At 45.7% G+C, this 20,641-nt stretch overlaps 2 protein-coding genes across 2 annotated transcripts; both read right to left on the bottom strand.

Moving 5' to 3' along the window:
• ZNF619 (zinc finger protein 619) lies at positions 957–11,167 on the bottom strand. The gene is given in 4 exon segments (XM_018067106.1): positions 957–2,479; positions 6,709–6,822; positions 7,628–7,828; positions 10,717–11,167. Coding segments are annotated over 3 exon segments (1,656 nt in total). The 5' UTR covers positions 7,662–7,828; positions 10,717–11,167; the 3' UTR covers positions 957–971.
• On the bottom strand, positions 14,804–18,413 carry RPL14 (ribosomal protein L14). Its single transcript, XM_018067105.1, has 6 exons — positions 18,312–18,413; positions 17,677–17,778; positions 17,019–17,113; positions 15,511–15,610; positions 15,358–15,411; positions 14,804–15,149 (listed from the first exon to the last, which is right to left on the bottom strand). Exons 1-6 carry the CDS (start codon positions 18,312–18,314, stop codon positions 14,862–14,864), a joined length of 642 nt encoding a protein of 213 aa, XP_017922594.1. The 5' UTR covers positions 18,315–18,413; the 3' UTR covers positions 14,804–14,861.

Genomic DNA, 20,641 nt, shown 5'->3' with positions numbered 1-20,641 from the left:
AAGGAATGGCAAGCCACTTCATATTCTTACCTTGAGAACCCCATGAACAGTATGAAAAGGCAAAAAGATAGGACACTGAAAGATGAACTCCCCAGGTCAGTAGGTGCCCAGTACACTACTGGAGATCAGTGGAAAATAACTCCAGAAAGAATGAAGGGATGGAGCCAAAGCAAAAACAACACCCAGTTGTGGATGTGACTGCTGAGGGAAGTAAAGTCTGATGCTGTAAAGAACAATATTGCACAGGAACCTGGAATGTTAGGTCCATGAAAGAAAAAGTGAAAGTGAAGTCGCTCAGTCGTGTCTGCCCCTTTGCAACCCCATGGACTATAGCCTACCAGGCTTCTCCATCCATGGACTTTTCCAGGCAAGAGTACTGGAGTGGGTGGCCATTTCCTTCTCCAGGGGATTTTCCTGACCCAGGGATTGAACCCAGGTCTTCCACATTGCAGTCAGACACTTTACTGTCAGAGCCACCATGAATCAAGGTAAACTGGAAGTGATCAAACTGGAGATGGCAAGAATGGACATCAACATTTTAGGAATCAGTGAACTAAAATGGACTGGAATGGGTGAATTTAACTCGGATGACCATTATATCTACTACTATGGGCAAGAATCCCTTAGAATAAATGGAGTAGTCCTCAGAGTCAACAAGAGTCTGAAATGCAGTATTTGGATGTATCTCAGAAATGACAGAATGATCTCTGTTCGTTTCCAAGGCAAACCATTCAATATCACAGTAATCCAAGTCTGTGCCCCAACCACTAATGCCAAAGAAGCTGAAGTTGAACGGTTCTATGACCTACAAGACGTTGTAGAACTAACACCAAAAAAAGACGTCCTTTTCATCATAGGGGACTGGAATACAAAAATCAGAAGTCAAGAGATAAATGGAGTAGCAGGCAAGTTTGGCCTTCGAGTAAAAAATGAAGCAGGACAAAGGTTAACGAGTATTAAGTAACATCTTGTTAACAAGTTAACAAGAGCAACAGGAAGAGAGGCACAGAAGGAGGAAGCAGCGGTGCCCGTGGACAAGACAGGGGAGCCCCTGGCGTGGCTGGGGCAGGTCGTGCATGTTGGGGAGACAGAGGGGATAGGACTGAAGTGGGGTGGCAGGGCTTCACCAGGGATGGCCTTGTAACTTGGTCAGGTTTCTTCCTGGTGTGCAGTTTCTGATGGTGAATGAAACTTGTGCTCCATCTGAAGGATTTCCCACACACTTTACACTCATAAGGTTTCTCCCCAGTGTGAACTCTCTGGCGCTGAACCAGGGTGATTTTCTGACTGAACGCCTTCCCACACTCCTGGCATTCATAAGGTTTCTCCCCAGTGTGGATTCTCTGATGTACTATAAAGCGTGAGCTACAACTGAAAGTTTTCCAACATTTGTTACATTTATAGAGCTTTTCCCCAGTGTGGAACCTCTGGTGCTGGAGAAACAGCGAACTTCAGTGGGAAGCCTTGCTGCACTCCTTACATTTGTAAGGTTTCTCCCCGGTGTGGATCCTCTGATGCTGAATCAGGACTGAATTTGAACTGAAGCTTTTCCCACACTCCTTACATTCGTATGGCTTCTCCCCAGTGTGAATTTGCTCATGGATGACGCGGTCATAGTTACACCCAAAAGCCTTCCCACATTCCTTACACTTAAAGGGTTTCTCCCCAGTGTAGATTCGCTGATGCTGGATAAGTTTTGAGTTGTAGCTGAAGGTTTTCCCACACTCCTTACATTCGTATGGCTTCTCCCCAGTGTGAATTCGCTCATGGATGACGCGGTCAGTTACACCCGAAAGCCTTCCCACATTCCTTACACTTAAAGGGTTTCTCCCCAGTGTGGATTCGCTGATGCCGGGTAAGTTTTGAGTTGTAGCTGAGGTTTTCCCACAGTCCTTACATTCGTAGGACTTCTCTCCCCTGTGGAGTTTCTGATGCTGAAGGAGGTGCAAGTTTTGACTGAAGGCTTGTCCACATTCCTGGCAAGGGTACGGTTTCTCCCCAGTGTGGATCTTCTGGTGCCATGACAGTTCTGAGTTATAGCTGAAGGCTTTGCCACATTCTTTGCATTTGTAGGGCCTCTTGTCCATCTGAATTCTCTGATGCTGGTGAAGGTCTGAATGTTGGTTGAAATATCTGCCACACTCACCACAATTATAAAATACCTGTTCTCTAGGGAGGCCCTGCTTAATAATGAGATGCATGCAGATACCACAGCTTCCTTCCAATTGTCTAGCTATCTCTTCTCTTTCAACAGTGGAGGATGGATGATCCTGGACTGGCAAATCTGTGAAATCGCCGTTCTTTGAGTATTTTTCCTTCCCTGGGTCAAACAGTTGCAGCTTCTCTAAGCTGTTCTCAAAGAGAGGGTGCCTGGGAACATCCACCAGCAGCACCTCCGTTATCAACTTGTGAGACTCTGGTCCCTTTGAAATGCCCAGCTCTGCAGTCTGCCCTCCATTCTCAGTCTTGGTTTCACGACCTAGCATGATGAAAACATTACATGATATCACTGAATCACTCTGCTGTACATCTGAAACACAACACTGTTAATCAACTGTATTCTAATATGAAATAAAAATTTTAAATAAGTAATAAAGACACACAAACACTGAAAGTGAAGGGATGGAAAAAGATAGTCCATGGAAATGGAAATAAAAAGAAAGCTGGAGTAGCAATACTCATACCAGACCCAATACAGTTTAAAACAAAGACTGTAACAAAAAAAAGGGTATTATATAATGATAAAGGTATCCAAAAAAAGAAACAAAAGAAAACATAACAGTCACCTAGTTATGCTGAAAGGAGAAAGGAATTAAGCAGTACTATTAATGCCATGACCAGGACATGTGTACTTTTGGAGAGAGACATAGCCTCCTGATGATACCCTGAAGGAAAAGTAAAAATATTGGAGGTAGAGAAAGCAAGCAATGCCATTAGGACAACAAAATCAGTACAGACAGCAAAAACTATTAGTGGAGACAAATGGAAGAAGAAAAAACAGGAATAGGGTGGAGAAAATGCTGAATGGGAAGCAATTAAAAAAGCAGAGAGAGGGAATGACCTGGCAATCCAGTGGTTAGGACTTAGCATTCTCATTTCTGTGGCCCTGGGTTCAATCCCTGATCGAGAACTAAGATCCCACAAATCACAACGCGTGGCCAGAAGAAAAGAAAGCAGATGGAGCTGAGGTTGAAGAAGAAGATCTTTAAACTGGAGCAAAAAGAGCTGGGTAAGCAGCTCTCACAGCACACAGCATCCAGAGGGCTGGAAGACGCTGTTTGCAACAGTGGATCTCAAGGCCCCCGTCAAGGCAAGAAACTGTTCGAATGCTTTAGAATATCCTGTAATGTTTAAAGAAATGTTTTATATTGCAAGCCTGACTGGGGAAAGGACAGTGTGTAACACTGCAGATTGTGAGGGGTTCATAAAAGGACCGTAATTGCGAAACCCATGTGCTGTCCAGTGGGAGAGAGACTTAACTGTGGAAGGAAAAAAGACATGGCTGGTTCAGACCCTTCTAAGACTGCAGACGGCCACTGGTGGGGAAAGGGGACCCACACTCTTACCGGTGAGCCACAACAGAGAAGTCATGTTTGCCTTTTCAGGCACCAAGGATTTGCCAAGTGAAACTGCTAGCTTAGTGAAGTGTTTCTGACCTTGACTCACCGTTTAGATCCCATGGAAACAAGAGTTTTGAAGAACACGACCCTTAATAAGAATGATGAATATACGACGGATTTTATACTAGTTTGGTCTATTTTATTTAAGTCTAGCCCAATCTAGTCTAATTTTTAAATGATGAGCAAACGCACTAAGGAGTTGCAACCCAGAATTTTAAAAACACAGTTCAAGATTCTCAAGAACAGAGGTCTTCAAAGTGTGGTCCCAGGACCATCATGGTCTGGGAACTCATTAGAAATGCAGGTTCCCAGGCCCTACCCCAGTTTACCAAACAAGAATTTCTGGAGGTGGCCTCCAGCAGTCTCTGTTTAACAAGCGCTGCAAGTGATTCTGACGCACACTAGGGTTTGACAGCCACTGATCTAGAAACTAAAAGAGGCAGCTGGAGGCTGTGTTTAAAATTGTTATAGGCTGCATTGTCTGATTAGGGCCATCAACCACATGTGGCTATTTAATTAAAACGGAACAAAGTTAAAAAGTCAGTTCCTCAGTTGTATCACCAACATTTCAAATGCTCATGTGGCTAACGGCTCCCATATTGGACAGTGCAGATACATAACATTTCCATCGCCCCAGAAAAGCCCTACTGGACAAAGCTGTTGACAGGCTAAATGGACAATGTGCAGCTGTGGCAAAGCGAGACACTGACAACTGCAGGTGGGCCCCTGGGAAAGCTTTTTACATCAAGGTGGGCTCAAGTGTCAATCTAAAGGCATTAGATGAAGACAGAATTGGGGCGAGTCAGAAAGGGGCACTTGGTTTACAGAGGTTCTGAATAGCATTAGGGATTGAGGGAGTTTAAGAACAGGGGCGACTGAATGAGAAAGACTATCCACCTAATCTGTGGATAGTTCTTTACATTTAACTTCAATTCCCTGGCAGCCCAGTGGCTAGGACTCTGTGCTTCCACTGCAGCAGGGCAGGGGTTCTTCTATTCCCTGGCTGAGGAATGAAGGTCCCTCAGCCAAAAGACAAAAAAGGAAACCACTCATTCCCAATAAATAAACATGCTTTCCACAAATCAATTGATGTGAAACTTCACATGAATAGAATGAAAGAGAAGAATCATATGACCATCTCAATAGTTAAAGGCTACCCTGAAAGGTCGGTTAGTAAAGAATGTGCCTGCAATGCAAGAGACCCCAGTTCGATTTCTGGGTCGGGAAGATCCACTGGAGAAGAGATAGGCTACCCACTCCAGTATTCTTCCCCTGTGGGCTTCCCACTCCAGGAATTCCCTTGTGGCTCAGCTGGTAAAGAATCCACCTGCAATGCGGGAGACCTGGGTTCGATCCCTGGGCTGGGAAGATCCCCTGGAGAAGGGAAAGGCTACCCACTCCAGTACTCTGGCCTGGAGAATTTCATGGACTATATAGTCCATGGGGTTGCAAAGAGTTGACATCACTGAGCGACTTTCACTTTCAATAGGTAAAGGAAAACAATTTCACAAAATTCAACATTCATTCACCATAAAAACTCTTTCATTCACCATAAAAACTGTTAACAAATTAGGTAGAGAAGGAACATGGGTTTCCCTTGTAGCTCAGTTGGTAAATCTGCCTGCAATGCAGGAGTTACTAGTTTGATTCTGAGGTTGAGAAGATCCCCTGGAGAAGGAAATGGCAACCCATTCCAGCATTCTAACCCTGGAGAATCTCATGGACAGAGGAGCCAGGCAGGCTATTGTCCATGGGGTCACAAGAGTTGGACATGACTTAGCAACTAAACCACTGCCACAGGGAAGGAACATATGTCAACATAAAAAAGGCCATAAATGAAACGCCCACAGCTAACATCATACTCAAGAGTGAAAGGTTGAAAGTTTTTCCTCTAAGATTAGGTACAAGAGCGTCCGCTCTCACCACTCCAATTTAACACAATGCTGAAAATCCTACATAAAGCAAACAGACAAAAAATAAAGAAAAAAGAAAGAAAGAAAAGGTACCAGGATTGGGAAGGAAGAAATGCAATTTGTTCTATTTGAGATAACAAGATTTAAAATACAGAAAATCCTTCAGACTCAACAAAAAGAACAGTTAAATCTAATCAGTGAATTCAGTAAAGCTGCAGGATATACAATTCACATATAGAAATCTGAATACTTTCTATACACTAACAATGAGTTTTCTGAGAAATAAAGAAATTGATCCCATTTATAACAGCATCAAAAACACTAAAATACTTAGGAATAAATTTAACCGAGGGGTTGAAAGATCTCTACTCTGAAAACTACAAGACATGGATGAAAACGACCAAAGAAGACAGAAATAAATGGGAAATATTCCATGTTCGTGAGCTGGGAGAACTAACACTGTTCAAATGTCAGCACTGGACTTCCCTGGCAGTCCACTGGTTAAGAATCCACCTGCCAATGCCAGGAACATGGGTTCAATCCCTGTTCCCGGAAGAGCCCACATGCCTTGGGGAAACTAAGCCTGTCCGCCACAACGACTAAGCCTGTGCTCCAGCCCCTGTGCTCCGCGACAAGAGAAGCCACTGCAACAGAAAAGCCTTGCGCCACAAGGAGGAGTAGCCTCTGCTCGTTGTAACAGAGAAAACCTGAACACGTCAAGGAAGCCCCAGCACAGCCATAAATAGATAAATCTTAAAAAAAAAAAAAGTCAATACTGCCGAAAGTCATCTAGAGAGTCAATACAATCTCTATCAAGATGCCAGCGGCATTTGTTTTAACAAAAGTAGAAAAACACTCCCCAAAATAAACAGGGTTTCTTTCAAAAGCTACTTCCTAATTCAGCGTTTAGGAATTTATAAAAAGTCCATTCTTCTGCGACAGTTTCTCTCTGACACACACACACACAAACACATACAAAATGTCCTTACAAAAACAAGTTCTCTGTTTTGTATATATTCTTGAGTTAATCAACAGAAGTCTATCTGCACTACTAAAGGTTTGAAATCCTTTAGCTTTACAAAGAAGAATGACAGAAAATGAAAGGTCTGGACAAGTCTTTTCCAGTTTGGGGCTGAAGCTCTACGGAGAAGAGAATGGCAGGTTCTCCTGCTCACCTCTGCAGGTGCCTCTCGGGTGCTCTCTCCCGACCAGTGTCCAGGGATCCAGGCGCCCTGGTTCTTCCCCTCGCTTCAGCCAGAAGACCAGATCTGATTTGGGGAATGGAAATGCTGTTGAAGGACACAGAAAAGGAATAGAAAGTTGAGGACAGTCTCCTCGGACCCCTCTCAGTCTACCCTCTGCTTTGCCAGGTGGAAAAAGCAGTGACGTCCCAGGAGACGAAGGGAGGCCAGTGTGGAGAGACTCGCGGGATGAAAGGAGGGCTCAAACTGTTTTGCCTAGGAAGCTTACTCCGGTTCTGAGAGCACAGGCAGTCCACATTGTCACTGGAAGTGTGTACAGAAGGCCTTAGGAGACTCACACCGAGAAGATGGGGCCACAGTCTCCATCAGGGAGCTGAAAGAGTGGAGGAACGAATGTGGAGCCTTCTCAGCGCTCTGACCCCCGGGCAAAGCCGCTCCCAGGAGAATTCCCACGGGGAAAGAAGGAAGCCTGGAAGGCAATGGCACCCCACTCCAGCACTCTTGCCTGGAAAATCCCATGGATGGAGGAGCATGGTAGGCTACAGTCCATGGGGTCGCAAAGAGTGGGACACGACTGAGCGACTTCACTTTCACTTTGGCCACACTGCTCAACCTGTGGGATCTAAGTTCCCCAATCAAGGATTGAACCCGCACCCTCGGCAGTGTGGAGTCCTAACCACTGGACTGCCACGGAATTTCGGGGAAGTCTTGTTTAAAACTGAAATGAACCCAGATCTTTCTCCAGTAGTTAGTTACTTCTGCAACTGAGGATGGGGGAGCTCAGCTCATGGAGCATCAATGCTGGTAGTATTAGAGATCCCAGATACATTATAGAGGAAGCCAGGAGCCCCCAAGGGCAGCAGCTGAGTTTTAGGAAGGAAGGAGGACTCACCCAAGGAAGTTATGTTTGCGTAATTCTCCAGCATCACCTCCCTGTACAGAGCCCTCTGCGCAGAGACCAGGCTGACCCATTGGTTCTGGGTGAAGTACACAGCCACGTCCTCAAAGGTCACTGGCTCCTGAAACAACAGGCTTCTTCTCAAGCCCTAGCTGGAGGCAAAGGGAGGGGCCTGAACTTCAGGGAGGGCGTGTCCTGGAAAAAAGAGCCACCAAAGAAAAAGCAGAGGACTTGTAGCCATCGCTGTAAAGACCCATTTAGACAAGAACCACTACTAGATGCAAAATCTAGGAGGAAATGTTGATGAGCAGGGTATCTGCATGATTTTCAATGATTCCCAATCAGTTGCAGGGGGAAAAATAATAACTATTCAGTGAAGAAATCAGATAACACCTTGACCAGGAAATCTAAGGTTGGCTAGTGTGACTGATGAACTGGATTTCCAATTTTAATTCATTTTAATATAAATAGGCACCTGTAGCTAGTGGCTCCCTTACTGAACAGTGGAGAACAGACACTGCTGACCCTGAATGTTAATACTCTGCCTGTACTTCCTCGAGAGTCAGCAGTTGAGAGCACAGCCCTGACCATCTTCCCTCACATTAGGGCTTCCACCCTCCACACCTCTCTAATTACTTATGTACCCTTTGTTCTCTGTTCTCTTCAATATGCAGATTCTCAACATCCAGCTCCATCTCTCATCATTCTGCTTCATTCCTTTGCTGACACTTCCTCCCTCTCCATTATTAAATTAACAGGGGACGTCCCTCGTGGTCCAGTGGTTAAGACTCTGCCTGCTAATGCAGAGGACTGGGGTTCAAGCCCTGGTCCAGAAAGATTTCACATGGCGTGGGGGAACTAACCCCGTACACCACAACTACTGAGCCTGCGCTCTAGAGCCGGTGGCCTGCAACAAGAGAAGCCACGACAATTAGGAGCCCACACCACCAGAGGGCAGCCCCCGCCCCTGCAACTAGGGAAAACCTGTGTGCAGCAGCGAAGACCCAGCAAAGCCAAAAATAAAACAAATACATTTTTAAAAAATCAATGGGGCTGCTGATTCCCCTACATGGGAAGTAGGTTTCAGAGGCAGCACAGATTCATGGCAAACAGCAGAGACTTTAGAGCTGTGGTTCTCACTGGGGGGCAATTGTGCCCAGCAGGGAATATGTGGCGATGTCTGCAGCTGGTTTTCGTTTTTGTTTTCGTTGCCACAACCTCCGGGGGTGGTGATGCTACTGGCACCTAGTGGTTAGAGGCCACGGATGCATGTTACTTAACAGCCTACAGTACACAGGAGGGTTCCCCACAACAAAGGATTACCTGGCCCAAAACATCAACAGTGCTAAGGTTGACAAGCCCAGCTCTATAGTCATACTCCCTAGGTTCAAATTCCACCACTATAGCCATTAGCTGTAAGAACTTAGATGAGACACTGAAGTTTTTGTGCCTCAATTTCTTCATCTAAAAAACTCTGATACTAGCAATACCAAGCTGATGAGGCTCTTGTAAGGATGGAATGAATTAGCATGTGTAAAGCAAACATCACCTGGCACATGATAATATATAAATCTCAGCATTTATTACAACAACAGGTGAGATTGGGGGAACTTCCTAGATGATTCCAAATAGCAAATGTTTCTCACAAGAGATTGTAGCAAGGACTGACAGTTATTAATATATCTATCCATCCATCTATCTCACTTCTAAGAGGTTTCTAAAAGAGAACAGCAGAGAGGTTTGCATTTTTAGCATCTCCTCTTCTAGGTGGAATGCAGATGAATGCTGGAGATCAAGCAGCCGCCTTAGACTGTGAAGTAACCTTGGGCAGGAGAGCCAGTGCTAGGATGGTGGAACAGAAAGATAGAAAGAACCTGGACGTGTGACGGTAGTGGAGCCATCACACTCACCCTAGACTGCCTCTCCCAGACTTCTCTGGTGTGAGAGAGAGGCTTTTTCCCTGTTTAAGCCACTGTCACTTGGGGTTTGTTTGGCCCCACCACAGAGCATGGAGGATCTTAGTTCCCTGACCAGGGATTAAACCCACACCCACTGCAGTGGAGGCCCAGAGTCTTAACCACTGGACTGCCAGGGAATTCCTCAGTTGGGGGGTTTCTTAGTGGAACACAATCCCCCATGACTATCATACTTTAGACAAAGCCCCTGGAGAGAAAAGACTGACCCCAAAGATGTTAAAATTTTTCCTAACATGGAACTGATGTTGGCTTAAGTGCTGAAACAGAAGTGGATGGTCCAAGGTCCAGAAAAATGAACCAAATACACACTGCTCTTAAGTTTCTGGGATGGAGCTTTCTCATTTTATGATACATCCATTACATGACACACCAGCTTTCTCATTGCATGGTCTAGGACTCTGGAGAGAAATTCACTGAAATCATCCTCTATCAGTAAGAAAACTTGAGAGGGAAAATGTCCTTTAATGCTGCATGAATTTGTGCCAACAATGAATACAGCCTTTCAACACAGATTAAGCTGCAGTTTTTGCAGTGGACTTAGAGGCACTGGCTTCAGCGCCAAACTCAGCACTCGTCCAAGAATTCACCTCTCTCATCAATCCACACCCTCCAATGCTTCCAATTTGGGTTTCATTGCACCCTGACTCTGTGGTCTGCATAGCAAACTCCTCCTGTGGGCATGCCTGTTTAATCTCAGGAGGTGGCCTTCCTCTGTGTATTGCCACACAGACTGATGCTCCCCAAATTTTAACTTGTCCATTAATTCCCCAGATACTGTACAAATGTAGATTCTGATTCAGTAGATGCGGTTCTGCCTTTCTAATGAGCCCCCTGGCCAGGCCAAACCTGTTCATCTGTGCAGCGTCCTCGCGGTCTGCCTGGATGTAGATTCTCACTTTCTAGAATTTCTAGGCTGGTGCTTCCCTCTTTTCACACCTGATCCTTCCAAATTTATTCCACTCTCCCTCATTAACTCCCCTAACAAACTCCTTTGCCATACTCTTTGATGTATGCAAAGCTAAGCACAGGACTGGCCAAGGCATGTCCTGTAATGCCCTTTCATATCTGTTCTGAATGTGGAAAGCTGGAAAAAAAAACTCAGCTCACCTGGGACCATGTCTGGAGAATGGCTGATGACTCCTGGCTTCATGCACTGCCCTTTCTGTTTGGAAAAGCAAAAACCTGGAGAGCTAAGAGGAGGAAGAACCACAGTGAGACTAAGCCTATCTTGTTTCTCACACTTGCCACCTCTCCCTCCCTCAGTCTCCTCACCACTACCCTAGGAAAGGTATTCTCAGAACACTCTGGATGTTCTCATTGCACCCCCGACAGCGATGCACTGCGCGCTGCCACTGCTCCTTTGTACACTCTACAAATTTGCCTGATGAGGACAGAAGTTCCTAGAATCTCTGAAGCAAGAGTCAAGGACTGCAGAACATCTGACTTTTAAGAAAATCCCTGGCCCACTTTGAATGCATCACTACGTAGTCTGCACTGAATGCTTCTATTGACCATGGTTGGCAAAGATCCTAAACAAGCTTTTGCAGAGAAAGTAGGGTAATACAGGCCTCTGGATCTCTGCAAGGGCTGCAGAACAAAATGCAAGCGGAGTTCTGGCCCCGGGAGGAAAGGGTAAAACAACTTCCTAGTTGGGCGATGAGAACCGAAGCCCGCATCCGGATCTGAACACTCCACCCTGGGAAACAGGCGACTCCAAACGTGACCGGTCCCTACCCTGAGTACCGCGAGTCAGAGGAAGGAGGTCGGGCCGGCCCTTCAGGGCAGAAAGATCGATTGCTCCTCTCCAGCAGAGGGCTGTGCTCAGGCTCGCGGAGCTTCAGAGGCCTCTGCTCGGCAAGCTCCAGGATGAGGACTGCGCCACCAGGGAACAGGATCGCGGAATTCCCGGCAACTTGGTGAGCGCAAGTGCCAGCACCGAACTTGGCTAAGGCGGAAGCGCTCCCAACTGGCGCTCTCGGCGCCTCTCTAGGAAGCCTGAAGGCTGGCCTTTCTCCATGGTTCCCCCCGCAAGCCAGATACCTGATGACTGCGCGCGCATTAGCTGCTATCTGTGGCTGCTTACGCCAAGTTGACACTTCGTCAAGGAGAGATTCTACATTATACTTGTGATGCTTTAAGTTATGGCGCTAACACTTGCTGTGTGTGCTCAGTCGCTCTGCTGCTGCTGCTAAGTCGCTCAGTCGTGTCCGACTCTGTGCGACCCCAGAGACGGCAGCCCATCAGGCTCCCCCGTCCCTGGGATTCTCCAGGCAAGAACACTGGAGTGGGTTGCCATTTCCCTCTCCAATGCATGAAAGTGAAAAGTGAAAGCGACGTCGCTCAGTCGTGTCCGACCCTCCGTGACCCCATGGACTGCAGCCCACCAGGCTCCTCCGTCCATGGGACTCTCCAGGCAAGAGTACTGGAGTGGGGTGCCATCGCCTTTTCAGTCTTGTCCAACTCTTTGGGACCCCACGGCCTGTAGCCCGCCAGGTTCCTCTGTCCATGTGGATTCTCCAGGCCAAGAATACTGGAGCGGGTTGCCACGCCTTCCTCCAGGGGATCTTCCTAATCCAAGGATCGAGCACACAATCTTCTACGCTGCAGGCAGATTCTTACCGTCTGAGCCGCCAGGGAAGCCCCACACTTGCTAGCAGCAACTTACCCTAATGAATATAGCCTGTCTCCCCTACTTAGTGGCTGATGGCCTGGACTGTGACCTAAAATCATGAAATCTGAGATCTGACTAGGTTCGAATTGTCTTCACTGTATGGCCTTGGCAAATTACTAAACTCTTCCTCAGTTTCTCAATTGAGAATGGAAATAGTTTCAAACTCATAAATTCAACAGATTAACTGAGTCAACTCATAAACTGCAAATTATCACAGAGATACAGGGTGTAATACTATGACTTAAGAAATACGTATTTGGTATTCACATCCAGTTCTTGACACGAGAAGCTTCTAAAATTCTTGGGGAGTCTCCAAGGTGGTAGGACTGTCCTTTTTGACTGAGAAGACCAGTGGCTAGTGTCTCCTAACTTCAAGATGGGGATGGAGTTGGTGGGAGATGCTGCTCAGCAGAGGAACCACTTCATAGTCATCCATTGTGGGTGACCTGGTCACTACCACCACCACCTCCCAACCTGCCTGGAGCAGAAGAGCTGGGGATCTAACTAATCACCAATAGCCAATGATTCAATCAAACATGCCTACCTAATGAAATTTCATAAAAACTCTATAAAGGGAAGGCAGTTCCCAGGATGAACATAAAGGTACTGGGAGGGTAGCAAGCTAGACAGGGCGTGTAAGCTGTGTGCCCCTTCCCTCATACCTTAACTCATTTCCATCTGGCTGTTCCGAGTTACCTTTTGTGACAGGCCTATAACAAACGTTCCTGAGTTCCTACTCCAGATCTTCTGGAACCAAGGATAGAACCTGCAGGGATAGTCTCCTGCTTGGCAGGCAGAGTCTTTAACACACTGAGCCACCTGGGAAGCCTGCAACATGCCTTAGTTCTATTAACAAGAGGCAGTCATGGGAACTCCAATTACAGCTGCACCCTGAGAAGTGCAAGAGGCCTGAGAGCCTTGCAATCGGCATTTGAAGTCAAGGCAAACCCCTCTGGGGCTTCCCTCGTGGCTCAGTTGTAAAGAATCCAACTGCAATGCAGAAGAGGCAGAAGACACCATGGGTTCAATCCCTGGGTTAGGATCCCCTGAAGGAGGGTATGGGAACCCACTCCAGTATTCGTGCCTTGGAAAATCCCATGGACAGAGAAGCCTGGCAGGTTAGTCCGTGGGATCACACAGTCAGACACGACTCAAGTGAATGACGATGCACACACCCGTCCACCTGTGTGGTCTGTGGCTCACCTGGGCAGTTTCTATCTGATGTGCTCTAAGTAAAAATTCTTAAGGGGGAAATAACTACTTTAAGACAAGCAAAGTGAAAACTGAAAGTGATGTTGCTTAGCTGTGTCCCACTCTGTGACCCTATGGACTGTAACCTATCAGGCTCCTCCAACCATGGGATTTTCCAGGCAAGAATGCTGGAGTGGGTTGCCATTTCCTTCTCCAGGGATCTTCCTGGGCCAGGCATTGAACCCGGGTCTCCTGCATTGCAGGCAGACACTTTACCATCTGAGACACCAGGAAGCCCAAAATATACATGTCCATGGACCATACAACCCATGGAATTCTCCAGGCCACAACACTGGAGTGGGTAGCCTATTCCTTCTCCAGCAGATCTTCCCAACCCAGGATCGAACTAGAGTCTCCTGCATTGCAGATGGATTCTTTACCAACTGAGCTATTAGGGAAGATTTCAGACAAAAAGGCATTCAGAAATTTTTATACTCATGAATGCTAACTAGAATATGCAGTTCTAGGAATACTAGAAGATGCAGCTCATGAACCTCAATACAATTTCACCAGTGCCACTTTGGGCTTTGGACCTTTACAGAGTAGAGTACTGCCAAACTTGAAACCACCTGACCTTCCCAACTCTTCCTGTCCCATGTTTCAGTTCGTTCAACAGGACACAATGTAAATTTTAGACATCACTCTATTTAAAAAGCACTCTATGGCTTTCTACACACTATCCTCCCACCACATAGCCAACACCTGGCTTCCCAGTCCTGTGGTCTCTGGCAAGTCTTCTACATGCCTGAGATTCATACCTCCCTTCCCCCACACCATATTCTGGGTGGAAGCTGAAAATTCCACTTTAGACAACCCCCCTTTGTCCTTGTTAGGACAAGTAACCCAAAATTGCCTGTATTTCCTCTATCAGAGCAACTATTACACTGTATCACTTGCCTATTAATGCCACTAAACAAAAATGAGAAATGACTGGGAACTGGTAACTAAGTAACCAACCTATCAAAATGTAGTATTTGTTTACCTACAGTGTATTTTGTAAGAAAATTTACTCTTGAGCATCAGAAGCATCTGGGATTTTAGTTATTTATGAGATGTGTATTTGTACAAGGAAAGAAAATTAACCCAGTGGTCTAATTATCATGATTTCCCTTAAGAACATTACTTAGGACTTTGTGTGATGACTTGGTAGTATCTGAGTCTGGACAGAGTGGGACTCAGGAATTCCTTCTCCAATGAGGACAATAACAATCCTACCATCAATCTGCCTCATAAACCCAGCCCAGGCAAAAAGACTTTAATCCACAGATTAAATAATTTGCCAGCACGTCAAAAAGAACTTTTATTCTGATTCGAATAGCCTCTTATGCACTCATGCTTTCTTGCCAGATGCCTTTGGAGCAGGTGCTTTCTGGGATGGAGCTTTCTGACCCTTCTGAGTTTTAGGAGGAGGTGCTGCCTTCTGGCCTGCAGCTTTCTGGGCAGGAACCTTCTGGGCTGGAGCCTTCTTACCCTCAGTGGTCATCTTTTTTGCTGGAACCTTGGCAGCAGCAGCAGCTACTGCAGCTGCCCCCTTAGCAGCAAGGGCTTTCTTGGGAGAAGCTTTCAGGAGAGCTGCCTTTTGAAGTTTCTTAACTTCAATCTTGATTAGTCTGTTCCTCTGAAAAATTTCAATAAAAATGTTCATTATATATGCACACAAAACTCTGACCCATCCTATATGTATGGATATGTAGATAGGTACAGGAGACCACCCTTATAACATCTAAGACTTCTATGATGTTAACTTTGTGGTCTAGAAACTTAGGCAAACATAATTACCAGACAAATAAATTCAGGGCTGGAATACAACCATCACAAAAACTTACCATTTTCCTTGCCTTCATGACTTTGTAACGATCAAAATCTGTCATCTTGGCTTTCTGTGTTATTGAAAAAAAAAAAAAAAAGAACTCTGTCAAACCACCTTCTAATCCCCCCAAATCAGAACATGTCCAACTTCAAATAACTCAAATCATTACCTTTTCTCTGGCTTCAATCTTCTTGGCCCACCTTGTGGCTGCCCACTTTGCATTGATATCTGCCTTCTCCCAGGCTTTCCGGACATACTTCTGGCGGGCACTAGAAAGAGCCAAGAACAAAGATTTAAGAAATCAGCTCTGAGGTCACACAGATTCAAGGACAGCTTTTCATCCTCTGAAAAAGCACAAGTTAAAAAAAACACAAGAAAAAAGCCACAAGCACCCTTGTTTTTTCTACTGCCAGTTGTAGTGTCTCCACAGAAAACAGCACAAGGCACAATGTTATCTTCTACTTGTTCCAACAGTGTCCACTAAGCCAAGATATCTTACACCCTCAAAACACAATTTTTTAATAAAAATATGTAAACCACTCCACTTTCTGGGCTTAAAAATCACCTCCAATAATGTGCATATATCACCCTAATAGTGGATGAGTAGAAAGCAATTGGAGAAGGCAATGGCAACCCACTCCAGTACTCTTGCCTGGAGAATCCCAGGGACGGAGGAGCCTGGTGGGCTGCCGTCCATCTCTGGGGTTGCATAGTTGGACACGGCTGAAGCGACTTAGCAGCAGCAGCAGCAGCAGAAAGCAATTTCCTTTTCATAAAGAATAACATGAAATGAAGTGAAGTTGCTCAGTCGTATCCGACTCTTTGCAACCTCATGGACTGTAGCCTACCAGGCTCCTCTGTCCATGGGATTTTCCAGGCAATAGTACTGGAGTGGATTGCCATTTCCTTCTCCAGGGGATCTTCCTGACCCAGGGATCAAACCCAGATCTCCCACATTGCAGACAGACGCTTTACCGTCTGAGCCATAACGTAGTTGTCCCTTGTGCCTTGTTTTATTCTGTACAGTAATGCCTAAAGATTTGCGTTCAAATGCCATAAAATGGAATTGTAACCACTTTGGTATTTGTTTCAAACATCAAAATCCAGTATGCTTAGAAAGTAAACCACTCATAGCGCAGGTTACATTGCAAACAATTGTCACCACACAGCAACACATCAGTTTTTAACTTCTGTAACCTACATCATGCCAAGAATCACAGAATGGCTGCCTTAATCGCTCATGAATAGCCAGGAAGAGAACCTCTTTGGTGGCTGTCATAAGGAGATGATGTTATGTTAAATATTAGCTGACACATATGAAAAGTTCAACTAATGATAGTATTTTTTTGTTCTAAAGCTAAAACTGACTAACACATGTTCAGGAAACTACACATACAGAAAGTTCTTTGTTGTGCAAATCCTGAAAGAAAGGGGTACAAGAGAAAAAGAATGGGAAATCCAGACAAAGGGAAAGCCAGAGAACCACCGGATTGCAGGGCATTTTAGAAATGTCTACTTTTACAACACAACTCTCTCTTCTAAATGGCTCTCACTTTCACACTGCTTACTATATTCTCAAGAGAAAAACGAAATAACCAACAACATTTTTAAATGAAATTAAGCAAACTTTTACTAGTATTAACAAAACTATGGGAAGGGTGATAGTTGGATAGTGACCTGTGTGGGAACTTGAGGATGAAGTCAGTGAGCTGCATGCATTTGAAAGGCATAGCTTGTCTCCTTACTTGAGTGCAAGGTCCATCCACCAAAGCCTAGAAGACATAAGATCAAGGATCTCGGTATAAAAATGTAACAGCATTCAAAATGCAGACATCCTACATAATATTAGTCTTTTCAGAATCATCAAATTCTTATATTTAAATGCTTTCTTAAAGGTTAAAAAGAGTTAGCAGTGATAGTTAAGCATAGAACCCAACACATAGTTTTGTCTTTAATACTTCCATTTCCCACAAAAAAACTATCCGCTCAATCCCTTAGTTTGTGGTGCTCAAATAGTGACAACAGGAAACAAGGGCTTTCTACGTGAAAGCAAAGGCTTTCTATGGCTTTGTTCCAAACTCGCTTTGAACATAAGTGATTTACATCTCGCCCATGTTTTAGCCCACCTTTAGTTTAAAACTGCCTAGTTTAGAAGTATTACTCAAACCCAGTAATAACAGGTCAATTCAAGCCTCTGCTCTGTAACCCCTATTTGCGCTGGCTGTTTAAGTAAAACTACCACCCATAGTACTCCTATCTTAAGAGGGCCGCTGAAACCATTACCATTGTCGTCTACACTGCCACGTAAAGCCGTGACACTTTTCCTTACACTTACCCTGTTCTGATCAATAACATCTACAATCGCGACCAGCTTCCCGGCATGAGGCCCAAAGGAGACGTAGGCCACCCGGCCAACCTCTACGAAGCGCCTGAACACCTAAAATTGGGAGGCGGGGGGAGAGAACAGCGAGATTGGTTAAAAACACGATCCAGTTTGCCAGTCTTTGCAATTTAAAGATAGTGCGGCTAAAAACAGGAAAAAAGAATGTTGAGGAGAACACGCCGAAGTGCCACGGAACAACCAGGATGGATCAAATCCACAGCGGAAACGGTAGCAAGTCAGTCTCCCGCTGGCCTCCCCGTCTAAGAAGCCAGCACGGCCAGACCACCATGCCCTGTCCTGCTTCGGCCCCGACGGGCGGGCTAGGCGACTGGCCGCCGCAACGATACAGCGGAGGCGGCCAGAGCGCGCACGCGTGGCCCAGCGAGCGCCCGGCCTGCCGGGCCCTCCACGCGCTCCTCGCACGCGCATCCTGAAAGCTCCCAACTCTTGTGTCTTGCCCACCCGGGGAACCTCATTGCACTATACCTAAGATCCACTGAGCGCCGCTGCTCGCCTCCGGCCCCCAGCCCAGGCAAAGCTGGAGCGGCATACGGGTCAGACATGGAGCCCGCGCCGGCGATACTCACCATGTTGGCGGCGTTCGGCGAGAAGGAAGAAGGCCCGCCCAACCCTGCGCCTGTGTAGAAGGCCGCCCCGCCCCGGTAGTGAAAGAGTCGCCGACGTGGGCACCGATTGGTTGGGACGTACGCACGTATGCGCACACATGCTCACTGGGAAAACATGGCGGAGTCTGCTGGAGGTCTGCTATGCTTTCGCGGTTGGGTTTCGTGGGCTTGGCTTAGTCGACGCCGCGCGTGAGCAGCTGTCTCTTAAGACTTCAAGGTGCAGAAGAGCACAGAAACTGTGCTTTCTTTTGTGACTGCAGTCCTTTTGACTTCATCTTTTAACATTCTTCCATCTTTTATTCACTACTCGTCTAAATGTTGCTGATGTCTTAGTACAATTTTTTTCTCTCCGTAAGTGACCCCATTAATTTTATTAACCTTTCTTCTTAAAAGAATTCAAACTTTACAGAAAAGTTACAAAACAAGTATAAGTAATTCCCGTTTTCACTTCGAGTTCCCAAATGTTAACATTTTCCTATTGCTTAATAATTTTTTGACCCATTTGAGAGGAAACTGCAGACATGATGTTCCTTTACACTTAAATGTGATGTTTCCTAGAAACAAGGGCATGACTTTACAGAATCAGTACAATACTCAAATTCAGTAAGTTAATAATAAGTCATATATCTGTATAATAGTCACATATACATGTGTATGCATATATATATACACACACACTTATATATACACATGTATGTATATATGTATGATTTTGGCTGTGCCTCAAGCCTTGCAGGATCCTAGTTCCCAGACCAAGGGTGCAGACTCTTGACCTAGAGTGAAAGCCCAGAATCCTCACCACTGGATCACCAGGGAATTCCCACGTAATTTATTAATTTGCACTCCTTATTTAACTATTAGCAATTGTTCCATTTATGTTATTCCCAGCAAATGAAAAAAGCCTTCCGGGCCTATGATCTTGTGAAGGGTTACAACCTACATTTAGTTATGTCTGGTCTTTTAAAATCTGTAATAAACCTACCCTTGTCGTTCATATTACTGACATTTAAAAATACAGGCTAGTTGTTTCATAGGTCTCAAGTATATGCTCTGTAATTTCATTTATAGAAAATTCAAATCAGGCAAACTAATCTACGTTAGTAGTCACTTTTACCCCTGGTGCAGGAAGCAGTGGCTTGGAGGGGGAAGCGGAGTTTTCGAGCTGCTGGTGAGTTTCTTCATCTGGGTGTTGGTTACACGAGTGTGTTCAGCTTGTGAACATTCAAATCTCTGCCTTTATTTGTGCATTTCTTTCCCCCAAACACGTTTCCTAGCTCTACAACCAGAGAATCTTCATCAGCAGGTCTGCAGAGGAGCAAAAATTTGCATTTAATAAACAAGCTCCCCAAGTCGTTCACTGAATACTTTGGGAAAGACTTTGGGATTCCCCAGTTATTTTTCTAGAGTTCACTAAATGATTATGTCACACTTGTTTGAAGTACTCCCTAAGTCCATTTTTCACCACATAATTCTGGGGTCTCCAATTCCCTGTAACCAAGACCCACAGCAGGAGGGGAGCAGTTATCTTCCCCGAAACTTGTCCCTGGTGCCAAAAAGACTGGGGACCGCTGACCCAATCTACAGAATAAGGTCCTAACTCCCCGGCAATTCAAGGCCTCCATAGTCTAATCCCAACCCCTTTCTAGGTTATTTCCTGTATGGGCATTCTGCCTCCTTTATCCCTAATATCGCAATAGGTACAAGTTTCGGGACTTTTCATGTAATCAGCGTCGTCTTCCTAGAATGTGCTCCCATCTTTCTCTTTGAAAAATGACAACGCTTCCTTGAAGCATTTTAAGACGCCTTCCCAAGCAGCCCCAGGCAGTTTTCAGGTTTTTCAAAGCTCCATTAAAATGCAAGATAACTCTCCAAGCAAGCCTTTTCTGTCTCGCGACGTCAGGTTCGTCCAGGAATGAGCAAGAGCATTTCATACAGTTAAACCCTTGAAACAAGGGAAAAGAAAACGCATGCTCCCAGGTCTGGCTGGCTGGTTACGTCCCTTCCGGGACACCTAACCGGCTCGTCCAATCACCAGGAGGAAGGGCAATTCGAGGACGATGCCAGGATCCAAGATGGTGTCCTGGCCCCATACGGTAGTTTTCTCAGCCTCTCCCTCCGGGGCCACGCCCCTGCCGTACGCCATTCCTACTCGTCCAATCACTGAGCGGAAAGGAGAATGAAAGCCGGCGCCAGCGAGAAACCTGGTGACTGCATACCATGGTAGAGGTCAGGTGTTTAGTGAGCGTGAAGTGTCTTGGAAACTGTTTCCTTTTAAGCCGCGCGCCCTAGTG

The sequence above is a fragment of the Capra hircus genome, chromosome 22 (assembly GCF_001704415.2).
Source record: "Capra hircus breed San Clemente chromosome 22, ASM170441v1, whole genome shotgun sequence".
NCBI classification, from domain to species: Eukaryota; Metazoa; Chordata; class Mammalia; order Artiodactyla; family Bovidae; genus Capra; species Capra hircus.
This window is presented reverse-complemented; position numbering and strand designations above follow the sequence as displayed.

Excerpts from the sequence above, each read along its gene's own strand:
- RPL14 (XM_018067105.1), bottom strand. Across the intron at positions 15,412-15,510 it reads AGATTGAAGCCAGAGAAAAG|AAAGCCAAGATGACAGATTT; the intron begins GTAATGATTTGA and ends TCAATAACACAG. Across the intron at positions 15,150-15,357 it reads TCATGAAGGCAAGGAAAATG|AGGAACAGACTAATCAAGAT; the intron begins GTAAGTTTTTGT and ends GAAATTTTTCAG.